The following is a 13923-nucleotide window of genomic DNA, read 5'->3' as shown; positions in this document are numbered from 1 at the left end:
AAAATTCCTGGAAGAGTAAAAACCCCCTCCAGGGATTCTGATTCCTGGAATGGTAAAAATTCCTGGAATCGTAAAATTCCCCTCCAGGGATCCTGTTCAACCCTGGAATCATAAAAAAATCCCCTCCTGGAGGCTGGGAAAAGATCTCCAAGGTCATCGAGCCCAACTTTTTGGTCAATCTCCACCTTCCACCAGACCAGTGTGATGTCCAGTCCTTCCTTGGACACCTCCAGGGGTGACCACTCCAAATCTCCTCCCTGGAAATGCTTTCAAAGGTTTTTTTTCTTCTTTTCCAGGAGGAATTTTCCCGAATTTCCCACCCCTCGAGGCTGTTCCCTCTCCTCCTGTTCCCTGGGAGCAGAGCCCAGCCCCAGCCATTCTGTCATCACGTTTAAAAACAGTTTTTAGGAAGTTTTTTGTGATTTCCTTGTGGGATTCTGAGGTTTAGGAAGGCCAGACATTTTTTTTAAAAATAAAAATAATAAAATAATAAAATATAATAAAAAGAATGAATAAAACGCAAATAATTAAAAAGAATGAAGATATATAAAATAATAAATAATAAATTAGAAAGAATAAAATAGAAATAATAAAAAGAAAATATAAATAATGAAATATAATTAATGAAATAGAATTATTTAAATATCAATAATAAAATGTAGATTATAGCATATAAAATAATAATAATAATAATAAAATAATAATAATAATAATAATAATAATAATAATATAGATGGAAATCCAAGCATTTGTGGATGGGAACTGAAGGAAATCCACCAAAACAAAAACCAAACCTCTCCCTGATTTCTGAGCTGTGACTCTGAGTTTCAGAGTGGCTCATTCACTGCCAAAACCCTTCAAAGACGTGGAGAAACTCCTGCCGGCTGTGGCATCATCTGAGAAAACGATTTTATGTGACAGCAAAAATGTCACCGGGCTGTGCAAGAGAGGATTTCCCAAGGCAGGAGGAGTGACACAAGAGCACAAATCCCCACCCGCTGCTGAATTTTCCTGTCCTTATTGACAGAGAGAACCCCGAGAGAGCCCCAGGCCTAAAAATGAGATTAAACCCCAAAAACTCGGATTTATTCCCTTGGGAAAACACAGGAGGGAGAGCAGGAATTCCCCACACCAAATAAAAAAATGTATAAAAAAGTTTTTAATATTTTATATTGGACTACGGAATGGTTAATATTTGTTAACTTGAGAAGGAGGAAGAACTGAAATACACCACATTTCAGGGAAAAGAAAGATTTCCATGAAAGATTCCAGCTTGGAAAATCGAATTTTTTGCTCTCTGTTTAACCTGAAAAATGGTCTAATTTTTTATTTTTTTTTTTTAATTGACAGCTCGGGACATAAATACAAAATTAGATGACACACGGCTGAAGTTGCACAAATTCCCCGTGTGCTTAAAGAGGTTTAGGAGTTTTAATCTGCCATTAATTTAATGATGGCACGCCATAAATGCATCGGCTCCCAGCAAAACATGAATGGGGCTGAAGGAACGGCTCAATTGGAAAATAATTGGATAATTTGTTTGCAATTTTGGTGGAGCTCTGGAAAAAGGAGGCAAAATTCCCACAGAATTCCAGCTCAGCAAATCCAGGGATGTGTCACAGGGTGAAACCAAAGTCCCAAATTCCTGTTAAAAATGGCCTGAAAGTCATTCCAAAATTTAGGACAGGAGGATTTCAGCTGCCTCAAGGTGGTTTCCAAACGAAGGGTTTGTAGGTGAGAAAGGGTAAAAGAAAAAGTGAGGGGAAATTTGGGATATAAAAGAGGTTTAATGGGAATTACTGGTGGTGGAAAATTTGTTTTCTACTCCTCAAACCCAGCACTGAGTGGGATAAAAGGGCCTGGTTCTCATCCAGGAACTTCCAACCCTCCCAAATTCCTGGAGACTCCAACCCTCCAAAATCCTGGACCTTCCAACCCTGGCCAAGCAACAAAAGGTGTCGTGAGCAAGAAATGGAAATAAATATGAATTATTCCAGAAGTTTGGGATGGAAAAGTCCAGAGGGAGCGGAGAGGGCTCCAACCCTCCCAAATTCCCGGATTAGGCAAAACAACCTAAGTTGGAAAAAGGAGTTACAAAGAAAAGAAAAAAACAACTCCAAACGAAGGGAATTTGAATGCAAGAGAACTTTAATGTCAGCGAAGCGCTCGGGGCAGAGTCACACGCAGGGAACAGCACAAAGAGCCATCCCTGGCGCTTTGGGAAGCGCCGCGGACACACCAAGGCTGGAGGAGGCGATTCCTTGGATGTCTCGGGCCCGCGGCTCCTTCCCCGGGAGCCGAGCCCAGCCCGGGGCAGCCTCATCAATAGAAAAAGCCGCAGTTGCCTCCTCCGAACCTCCCGGAGCCGGAGCTGCCGCCCCCGAAACCGCAGGAGCCGCCCCCGAAGGAGCCGAAGGATCTCCTGCCCCCAAAGGATCGGCGCCCTCCAAAGGATCCACCCCCGGAGCCCCCGAAGGATCGGCCCCCGAAGCCACAGGATCCGCCCGTGGAGCTGCCGCCCCCATAGGAACCCCCAATTCCCCCAGAGGAACCCCCAATTCCCCCATAGGAACCGCTGCCCCCATAGGAGCCGCTGCCCCCATAGGAACCACCAATTCCCCCATAGGAACCCCCAATTCCCCCAGAGGAACCCCCAATTCCCCCATAGGAACTGCTGCCCCCAAAGGAGCCCCCAGATCCCCCAAATGAGCCCCCAGAGCCCCCAAAGGAGCCCCCAGATCCTCCAAAGGAGCCCCCAGAGCCCCCAAATGATCCCCCAGATCCCCCAAAGGAGCCCCCGGAGCCCCCATAGGAGCCCCCGATGGCTCCCCCGGAGCCCAAGGGTCCCGCGGCCCCCGAGGGGAAGGAGGTGCCCACGAAGCTCTCCTGGGGGCAGGAGCTGAGGATGGGCCCCGGGAAGGTGATGACCACGGGCGGAGGGTAGACCACAGCCCGGCTGTCCCCGCACGAGGTGACGCAGGGCTGGCTCCAGGCGTCGGCGACGGGCTGGGGACAGGACACCTCGCACGGGGACGAGCAGCTGCTGCTCACCATCGCTCCTGAGGACATCTCTGTGGCTCGCACAGTCACCTGCGACAGCACGGAAATCAGAGCTGAAAATCCTCCCTCGAATATTCCGGAATGGGGAAAGGAATCCTGCTCCAGGGCAGGAAATAAAAACGGGGAGGGATGGCGCCAGGAGCTTTCAGCCTTCTGAGGTTTGACATTTTTGCTCCTGACAAAAACACTCACATTCTGGAAATACGCGTTCCTTTCCTGAGGGAAGGACAAATTAACAGGCTCCTGAGTTGGCCACTGGGCTCACAGAGGTGTTCCTCTCGTCCCCCAATCCCTGAGCAAACCCCATTGAAACCCCAAACCGCAGCAAACTTCCTCCTTCTTTCTCCTCTCACAACCTGACGGCCGAGCGCGGCTCTTTCGTGTCCTCCGGCGACAGAGGCAGGAGGAGAGTTTGGGGACAGTCGCCTTTGTCCCTTTCCTGCCTTTTCCTGCTGCTTCCCAAAGGGTTTCCTGCTGCCCCGGCAGCGCCGGGGATCCCGGGGAGACAAAGCCAAACTCCGGGAGGGGCCTCGGGAAGCTGCTCATCATCCCCAGGAGTTTGCCGGGCCCAGGGGAGATAAAAGTCCTGCTGCTGCTCACCAACAACCTCCGACCGATCCCAGAGCCCCGGGAAATTCCAGCCCTGGAATGGATCCTACAACCGCTGGCAGGGATGGGGATTTGGAGTTGGAAAGCCTGGAAAAGGCTCCCCAATGGAATTGCTGGGAGCCACAGGTTGTGCAGGAGAGCCCAAAACTCTCCTGGAGACACATTTTGGGATGAGGAGGAACCTCAGGCAGGGGATAAATCCTGGCTACAAAGCCCAAAATTCCAGGTGGAAAAAGAAATCCTGTTCTGGTGCCTTCCACGAGCAGGAAAATTGGAAAAGAAGAGCTTGGAAAGGTTCCTGAAAACATCTTTTGGGAAGGTAGAGGGAAAGACAGAAAATATTTTTCCTGTGTTCACGCAGAGGACAGAGATGATCCAACTCACCTGGCCTGGAGAAGTCTAGAGACAAGGAGAATCCGTGGATGGAACTGCAGAATTCCAGGAGCTCTTTTATACTTTTCCCGACCCCACAGTGGGATGGGAGCCTCACTTTGTTGCAAGAGCTTCCCACGCCTCACCAAACCGTGTTTTGCTGGCTGGATTATTTCATTAATTGTCCTAATTGTTCTCCTAAAGTGATGTGATAAATCCATTATTAATCCCAAGTCACGTTCCGAGCCTTGCAACCCCTTTGGGTTCGGTTCCATTTGCTCCACATTCCGACCCCTCTCTCCTCCAGGAAAGTCACCCCGGAGCTGGAGTCATCCCTGGAATTGAAGCTGGAATGAGTTTAAGTCCATTTGAAGGATTTATTGATCAATAAATAGGTTTGGTACACAATATTTCACTTCCCACTCCAAAAAATTCAGATCTTTTCGTGGGGGGAGCTGATGGAAGCACCGCCACTTCCCAGAGAGCTGAACGGGAGAACCAGCAGCAGGACCCAGGATTTTTGTTTATAAATCAATAATTCCCCACCCAATTGGAGGAATCCAGAAAGTCTCACGTTGATTGAGGAGTCGAGGAGGAATTGCTGACTGGCAGAGCTGTCAAAGCCGGGGATGTCACTGGGGCCTGACAGGGCTTGTCCGGGTTCTGTTGCAAGATCCCAACCCCGATATCGGCTCCTGGTGTTTTCTGTTTTCCAATCGGGTCAGGCGACGCCAGAAATGCTGGGAGTAGGAGTTATGTGAACACCCAGAAGAAACTTCTATCGCGACAGAAATGCGGGATATCGGGGTGATCTCACAGAATTTCGGGGTTGTTGAGGTTGGGAAAGAGCTCCAAGGGTCACGGAGTCCAAGCTGTGGCCAATCCCCAGCTGGTCACCCAGACCAATGTCCAGGTGTTCCCTGGACACCTCCAGGGAGACTTTTCCAAGGTCTGACCACCTGTTTCCAGGAAAAAAAATTGGGATGAAATTCCAGCTTCAAACTGGAGTCGCTTCCACAGCTCCTACTGAGAATCAAATATGGAATCTTGAGTCTTGAATTTCAAATATGGAATCTTGAATCTCAAATACAGAATCTCAAATCTCCAATATGCAATCACGAATCTCAAATCTTGAATCTCAAATCCCAAGATCTCAAATCTCAAATCTTGAATCTGGAATCTCAAATCTCAAATCTTGAATCTCGAATCTCGAATCACAAATCTTAAATCTTATATCTCAAATCTTGAACCTCGGATCTCAAATCTCAAATTTCAAATATCATATCTCAAATATCGAATCTCAAATCTCAGCTATCAAGTCTCAAATCTCAAATATCATATCTCAAATCCCAGATATCAAATCTCAGATCTGGAATCTCAAATCTCAAATCACTTCAGCTGACTGGATTAATAAAGGGGATTTGGCCTGGAATTCTCTCCTCCTATTATTCATTTCTGCCATTCACCAGACGAAGTTTAAACCCTGGAATTCTGCTGCGGCTTTCCCCCCCTTAAAAAAATAACCCCGACCAGTCTTGAGATGCTTTTATTGTATTTTAGATGGAATCAGCTTCATGTACTCAAAAATATTTAATTTTTTTCCCTCCAGTGATGAGTCCTGGACACGTGTCTCCCCGGAATATTGCAGCAGTCCCAAAAGGGGACAAAGGGAGAATTAGGTTAATTAAGTTGACAAAAGGAGAATTATGAAAATTAAAGTGACAAAAGGGGCATTACCGTAATTAAATGCTCTCACACAGGGCATCCCGTGGATGACAATGAGCACCCAAAGAATTAATTTAAGTCCTTTTTAACGAGTTCCTTTGGTTAAACAGGTATTAAAAAAAAAAATTATCCTTCCCATCTGAGGATTTATAAAGACAAAATCTGTGCGTTTTCCCAATTCTGGATTTCCAGGGAATTTTCTAACTGAAAACAATTCCCCTGACAAATTTTTGCTGAGGGAATTCCTGATCCTTCCCTCCTTCCACGCCAATCCCCAGGTCAAACCAGGTCAGGAAATGGCAGCAGTCACATAAAAATAATCTGAAAAAAATTATTAAAGGATTAAAGGAAACCGAAGGGTGTGTGCAGGTATTGGCTGATGAGGAGTTGATTTACCAACCATTAGCACTTATCGAAGCAATTATTACAATTACAAGGCGCTTATACAGCAAAAAAAAAAAAAAAAAAAAAAAGTGTCGCTGGGGATGTCCCAAAGTTGTGTCGCAGGTCCTGGAAGAGTATAAAAACAGGGATTTTCCTTCGGCCTCTCCAGAATCTTCGCCTCACTCCAGTTTTCCCTGCGAGCCCGGTGAGTTCTCCACCTCTAATTCTATTTTTTATTAACTGGGATGATGCTGTCGGTGCTGAATGGGGGAAATAATGGAAATAATTCCATGCCAGAGCTCTGAAATGAGCAGGAATATTGACTTTTTGGGCTCTTTTCCCAGCCAAATAATTCCATTTTATCGATGCTGTCTCTTGGGCCGGGAGGTTGTGGGGTTTTTTTGTGGCAGGGACTGTCGGGAGATGAAGATCTCAGAATGTGAGGTTGTGTTGCTCACAACCACAAAGGGAAAGTGTTAATTAAACCCTGATTATTTATTAGTACAACTTAACTAACTTAACTACCCTGAGCTCGGCTTTTACAAAGGACGGAGAGAAATGAGAGGAGATCTCGTATTTATGGGGCAATAATCCTTTCAAGGAGGAAATTACAGATTTTAATCATCCTGGTGATTGTGCAAAGATCTCTCTGAATATTTTAATTTTACTCCTGTGCGCCGTCACAGGTCTCCCTCTATCACGAAAAAAAAAAAAAAAATGAAATTTTCTAAATTATTCTTCTCCAATTTTCCTGCTCGTGGAAGGCACCAGAGCAGGAATTCTTCTTCCACCTGGAATTTTGGGTGTTGTAGTCAGGATTTATCAGGTTCCTCCTCATCCCAAAATGTGTCTCCAGGACAGATTTGCGCTCTCCTGCACAACCTGTGGCTCCCAGCAATTCCATCGGGAGCCTTTTCCAGGCTTTCCAAACCCAAATCCCCATCCCTGCCAGCGGTTGTAGGATCAGTTCCAGGGCTGGAATTTCCCGGGGCTCTGGGATCGGTCGGAGGTTGTTGGTGAGCAGCAGCAGGACTTTTATCTCCCCCGGGCCCAGCAAACTCCTGGGGATGATGAGCAGCTTCCCAAGGCCCCTCCCGGAGTTTGGCTTTGTCTCCCCGGGATCCCCGGCGCTGCCGGGGCAGCAGGAAACCCTTTGGGAAGCAGCAGGGAAAGGCAGGAAAGGGACAAAGGCGACTGTCCCCAAACTCTCCTCCTGCCTCTGTCACCGGAGGACACGAAAGAGCCGCGCTCGGCCGTCAGGTTGGGAGAGGAGAAAGAAGGAGGAAGTTTGCTGCGGTTTGGGGTTTCAATGGGGTTTGCTCAGGGATTGGGGATGAGAGGATCACCTCTGTGAGCCCAGCGACCAACTCAGGAGCCTGTTAATTTGCCCTTCCCTCAGGAAAGGAATGCGTATTTCCAGAATGTGAGTGTTTTTGTTAGGAGCAGAAATGTCAAACCTCAGAAGGCTGAAAGCTCCTGGCGCCATCCCTCCCCGTTTTTATTTCCTGCCCCAGAGCAGGATTCCTTTTCCCATTCCGGAATATTCGAGGGAGTATTTTCAGCTCTGATTTCCGTGCTGTCGCAGGTGACTGTGCGAGCCCCAGAGATGTCCTCAGGAGCGATGGTGAGCAGCGGCTGCTCGTCCCCGTGCGAGGTGTCCTGTCCCCAGCCCGTCGCCGACGCCTGGAGCCAGCCCTGCGTCACCTCGTGCGGGGACAGCCGGGCTGTGGTCTACCCTCCGCCCGTGGTCATCACCTTCCCGGGGCCCATCCTCAGCTCCTGCCCCCAGGAGAGCTTCGTGGGCACCTCCTTCCCCTCGGGGGCCGCGGGACCCTTGGGCTCCGGGGGAGCCATCGGGGGCTCCTATGGGGGCTCTGGGGGCTCCTTTGGGGGATCTGGGGGCTCCTTTGGGGGATCTGGGGGATCATTTGGGGGCTCTGGGGGCTCCTTTGGGGGCAGCGGTTCCTATGGGGGCTCTGGGGGCTCCTTTGGGGGATCTGGGGGCTCCTTTGGGGGCAGCGGTTCCTATGGGGGCTCTGGGGGCTCCTATGGGGGAATTGGGGGTTCCTATGGGGGCAGCGGTTCCTATGGGGGAATTGGGGGTTCCTCTGGGGGAATTGGGGGTTCCTATGGGGGAATTGGGGGTTCCTATGGGGGCGGCAGCTCCACGGGCGGATCCTGTGGCTTCGGGGGCCGATCCTTCGGGGGCTCCGGGGGTGGATCCTTTGGAGGGCGCCGATCCTTTGGAGGCAGGAGATCCTTCGGCTCCTTCGGGGGCGGCTCCTGCGGTTTCGGGGGCGGCAGCTCCGGCTCCGGGAGGTTCGGAGGAGGCAACTGCGGCTTTTTCTATTGATGAGGCGGCCCCGGCGGTGCGGGCAGTGGCCCCGGGCTGGGCTCGGCTCCCGGGGAAGGAGCCGCGGGCCCGGGACATCCAAGGAATCGCCTCCTCCAGCCTTAGTGGGTCCGCGGCGCTTCCCAAAGCGCCAGGGATGGTTCTTTGTACTGTTCCCTGCGTGTGACTCTGCCCCGAGCGCTTCGCTGACATTAAAGTTCTCTTGCATTCAAATTCCCTTCGTTTGGAGTTGTTTTTTTCTTTTCTTTGTAACTCCTTTTTCCAACTCATTTTTTTGCCTAATCCGGGAATTTGGGAGGGTTGGAGCCCCCTCAGCTCCCTCTGGACTTTTCCATCCCAAACTTCTGGAATAATTCATGTTTATTTCCATTTCTTGCTCACGACACCTTTTGTTTCTTGGCCAGGATTGGAAGGTCCAGGGATTTTGGGAGGGTTGGAGGCTCCAGGAATTTGGGAGGGTTGGAAGCTCCTGGATGAGAACCAGGCCCTTTTATCCCACTCAATGCTGGGTTTTGGCAGTGGGGACAACAAATTTTCCACCACCAATAACTCCCATTAAACCTCTTTTATATCCCAAATTTCCCCTCACTTTTTCTTTTCCACCTTCTCACCTACAAACCCTTCGTTTGGAAACCACCTTGAGGCAGCTGAAATCCTCCTGTCCTAAATTTTGGAATGACTTTCAGGCCACTTTTAACAGGAATTTGGGGCTCTGGTTTCATTCACCCTGTGACACATCCCTGGATTTGCTGAGCTGGAATTCTGTGGGATTTTTGCCTCCTGTCTCCAGAGCTCCACCGCGATTGCAAACAAATTACCCAGTTTGGGAGGGTTGGAGCCCCCCTAGCTCCCTCTGATCCTTTCCCCATCCCAAACTTCTCAAATAAATCGTATTTATCTCCATTTCCTGCTCGCAGCACCTTTTGTTGCTTGGCCAGTTTGAAGCCTGAAATATTTTTCCAGCTGGGATTGTTCCACTTCCTCATCCCCGATTTTGCGTTATCCATGTAAATAAATAAAATATAGGCAGGAGAAGGAATTCGTTCCTGTGTGAGCCGGTCCCAAAGCTCCCTCTGGAGCTGCTCTGGGGAAAGGAATCGGTGCCGGGAAGGGCAGAGCCGGCTCCTCCCGGAGGAGAATTCCTGAGGGATTTCCTGAGGCTGGAACCTGCCAAGGGATGAGGACCTGGAGCTGGGAATGCCCCAGAGAAAGCAAAAAAACGGGAGAAAATCTGCAGGAGGGAGGAAGTGGAGGAGGAGGAGGAGGAAGAGGAGGAGGAATCCTCCTGGCAGGGCTGGAAGGAACTGGGAAGGAATTCTGTTGTCTCCAAACTTTTCTGGAGCTGCCAGAGGTTTCTGGGTTGGGCTGCTGCAGTAAAAGCAGCCTCTGACAGGTCCTGCTGAGCCTGGTCCTGGTCCTTACTCTGATGCTGATTCTGATTCTGATTCTGGTTTTAATCCTGATCCTGATCCTGGTCCTGGTCCCTATTCTGATTCTCCTGCTGACCCTGATCCTCATCCTGATCTTGGTCCTTATTCTGATCCTGGACCTGATTCGGATCCTGATTCTGATCCTGGTCCTGATCCTGGTCCTGGTCCCGGATCCCAGCCCAGAGGAGGCTCCAGGACGGGATCCCAGGGATGGATGGAGCAGCTCTGCTGGGAGGAGAGGCCGGCACAGCCGGGATTGTCCAGCCCTGGAGAAGCTTTGGGGTGACCTCAGTGTGGCCTGGCAGGACCTGAAAAGGGCCATGAGGAACATGGGGAGAGACAATTCCCGAGGGATGGAGGGACAGGACAAGGGGGAATGGGTTCAGACTGACAGGGAGGGGGTTTAGGTGGATTTTGGGGATAAATCCTTCCCTGTGAGCATGGGGAGGCCATCACAGGGGATATTCCATGTATTCCCCATCCCTGGAAGTGTCCAAGGCCAGGCAGGATCACCCTGGGGTGGTAGAAATGTCCCTGCCCATGGCAGGGCGTGGGATGAGGGGATTTTTAAGGATTTTTTTAACCATTCCATTTCTTCAATTCCTTTAAAATCCTCTCCCGGGTGTCCATCCCAACTTCCCAGCTCCAGAATTCTGTGTCAAACTCAGCTGAGGATCAGGTTGACACCACAACCCCAGGACCTGCCACTCCAAACCAGATGGTTTTGAGCACCCCCAACATTTCCTGGGCTCATCTCTCACTTTTTCTCCTCACCCACAACATTTATTGTTTTGCTTTTTTTCTGTTTTTTTTTTGTCCCATCCTCGGCCCTCCGCCTTTTCTCCACTCACACAAAACATTAATTTTTTGCTTGGTTTTTTTTATTTTCCTCCCAACCTCAGAGCTCCACCTTTCCTCCTCACTCAGAACATTTATTTTTTTGCTTTGTTTTGTTGATTTTTTTGTCCTGACCTCGGTGCTCTCCTGGAAACAGACCCATTCCAGAGGCTCCCCTTGGGCAAAAAAAGCCCTGGTTGGGAATTTGGGAAATGCTGTGAGGAAACAGCTCGGGGATGGTTTTTTGCAAACACCCACTCACGTTTTATCCATGCAAAACTTCTCTCTGAAGTTAATGACAGGCTGGGGATATATTAAATCATGTTTAATATTGAATCATAGCGTCCCTGCCAGAGAAATGTGTCAGGGCCACCACCCACGTGGTTTTCTGTGACTCAGAAAACACCTCGGGGGGAATTTCGGATCCTTCTGGTTCTTTAGGATCAAACAGCCCGGCCGTGTGTTTGTTTATCCTAATGACACCATTTCAATCCCCTGCCCCAAATCAGGGCGTATTTGGGGGGTTAAATGGGATTTTCTCACCTCTCAGCGTGCCATGAATTTCTGGAACTCTTCATCCTCTGTGTGAAAAGTCGTTCTGAGTGACCTTGAATAAATCAGGTTTTTTTTTTTTCCCTGTTTTTATTTTAATTTTCTTTGGTGGCTACTCCCTTCGCTCACCCCGAGCTTCCCACACTCCTCCACGCTCCAACATTTTTTCTGGTGACTAAAATGCCAGGAAAGATGCTCACCTTCCCCAAATCGGGGCATATTTGGGGATTTAAATGGGGCTCTCTGAGCTCTCAGGTGAATTTCTGCTTCACCCCCAACACAAATTTGGGCTGGAACTCTTCATCCTCTGCATCCAAAGTTGTCCTGAATATCCTTAAATAAATCAGTTTTCTTTTTTCCCTGTTTTTATTTTAATTTTCTTTGGTGGCTTCTCCCTTCGCTCACCCCGAGCTTCCCACACTCCTCCATGCTCCAACATTTTTCTGGTGACCGAAACCACCAGGAAAGGAACTGGGGATGGAATGATTTATCCCATACCAGGATCCCTCTGAACCATCCCACTTTTCCCAAGAGGGACTTTCCCCTTTCTTTTTTCTTTTTTTTTTTTTTTTTGTGTGTGTGTGTGGCAGAGTTTTGTGTTAACCCGGAGCACCCCCGGCCACATCAACTCCCAGTGCTGTTTTAAATCCCAAAATTCCAGGTTTTTTTAGGGTTGGAAGTGACCTCTGGAGATCCCCCAGGGGCAGGTGACACAGGGACACATCCTCGTGGGTTTGAGATGACTCCTGAGAGGGAAAAAAATCCCAATTTTTCCCCCTCCTTGAGCAGCAGTTCCGCGGGAAGAAATTCTCCCTCACGCCGAGGAGGAACTCCTGGAGTTTTGGAATTTGGGATGAGTGGGATCCCGGGCTCGGACACCAAACGAGGAGCCAGAGCTCAGCCAGGAGTGGCCACTCCAGTCTGGCCATTCCCATAAACACGTCCTGACAAGTTTGGGAACGCTGGTGGTTAATTCTGGGTTAGGCTCTGCTGCAGTCTCAGAGGCCAGGAAAACAAATCCTGGGAATTAAGGAGCTGCAAGGACCAGCCTTGCAAAGCTCGGGACATCCCACAAAGCCGAGCTCAGCCCGGGGTTTTCCACCCTGAAGGAATAAAATCTGAGCATTAAAAACTCTGAAATGAGAAGAATTCCAGGGTAGGGGGGCCCAAACGACGGCGGTCACGTGCTGGCGAGAAACGGGTAATGAACACAAACAGCGAGCAAAGCAGAGCAATTAGCGTAATTACCCCCCTCAAATTTGGTTTGGGGAGTAATGGGACCTAATGCTCAAATATGACGTCGTTTTCTTGCATCAGCCTGGTGGTCCAGCCGGGGATATAAAAACCATTCCTGACTCAGGGAGCTTCCAGCAGGTCCTGTCGGCTTCTCCTCGGTGAACTGAGTAAGTTTGATCCTGATATAAATTCTTCCTAAAATAACAAAACAAAAGGAGTCTAATTAAAAAAAAAAAAATGTTTACATTTAGCTCAGGGCCAAATTTTGGATTTGCGTCCTGGCTGTTCTGGAAGACAATTCAGTTTATTTTCATGGAATAATCAAAATGGTTTTGGTTATTCATCCAGAAGTGCTGCGGGATCGGAGTTTAAAAGCGTATTTGCAAATCTTGATGATATCAAAAACGTTTAATTCCATTGCTTTATGGAAACTTAATGGATGCAACCTTTGGGTAACCTTAAATACCTCCCACATGGGAGTTCGGGGGTGGTTCCGACCTTGTGGCTTCTGATTTTTATCTGATTTTGGGTAGAGCTGGCGTGGGAAATTTAAACTTGAGTTTTGGAAATACTGAGATGGGCAGAGCTGCGGATGGAGCATCCCTGTGGACAAAATTCCAATTTTCTACAGAATTCTTGGTTTTCCTACGGGAATGACCCAAAAAAAGGCGGCTTGGGAAGCAGCTTTGGGTGATTTTTGTTCTGTTTATGCAAAGTTTTGGTTTCATGCAAAGCGAGAGTATTTGAATCCGCTCGGGGTGTTTTGTGATTTTTGTTTAGGTCTGGTTTTCAGCTGTTCCTTCCCTCTGGTTTGGTCTCTGCTCAGGGTGAAGCCAAGGACAGGGAATTCGGAGTTGTGGCAGATTTAAAGGGTGAGAAGCTCAGGAGAGCACCTGGATTAGGGTTTGGAGTTCTGGGTGAATAATTCACATTTGGAACGGGGAAAGAAAACAAAAATGGCTTGAGTCAAACTCAGCCCCACCCAGCTAAAAAAAAACCAAACAAATACTCACCTGGGCTGAACCCGAAATATTCCATTTAATCTGCAACAACAGATTAAGTGGCTCCTTCTCTCGGTGCTTTTGAGGTGGAATTTTGGGTAAGGTTGAAATAACAACTTGAAAAGGATTTTTGTGCTGTTTTCCAAATCCCCGCCCTTAAAATCAAATTTAATTTCAAAACCAGGAAGAAGGTGAGGAGAATTCAGCCCAGGTTTGGGAAGGGTTTTAATCCCTCTGAAACTTAAATTTGGGACTTAAATTCAGTTTTTTTCAGGAACTTAATTCTGGGACTTCAACTTTGGGAAACTTAAATTCAGATTTTCCCTCTTGACCCTGCAAAAAGTTTTTTCTTGGATTTTCTGAG

General features: G+C 48.6%; 1 protein-coding gene across 1 annotated transcript; it reads left to right on the top strand.

Annotated features, from left to right (window-relative positions):
- Positions 1 to 7757: 7757 nt before the first annotated feature.
- Positions 7758 to 8503, top strand: LOC136373188 (scale keratin-like). The gene has a single exon (XM_066338112.1). It carries the CDS (start codon positions 7772 to 7774, stop codon positions 8501 to 8503), a length of 732 nt encoding a protein of 243 aa, XP_066194209.1. The 5' UTR covers positions 7758 to 7771.
- Positions 8504 to 13923: the final 5420 nt, after the last annotated feature.

This window comes from Sylvia atricapilla, chromosome 33 (genome assembly GCF_009819655.1).
Source record: "Sylvia atricapilla isolate bSylAtr1 chromosome 33, bSylAtr1.pri, whole genome shotgun sequence".
NCBI lineage: Eukaryota > Metazoa > Chordata > Aves > Passeriformes > Sylviidae > Sylvia > Sylvia atricapilla.
The sequence above is the reverse complement of the archived record's forward strand: the minus strand, read 5'-3'. Positions and strand labels throughout refer to the sequence as shown.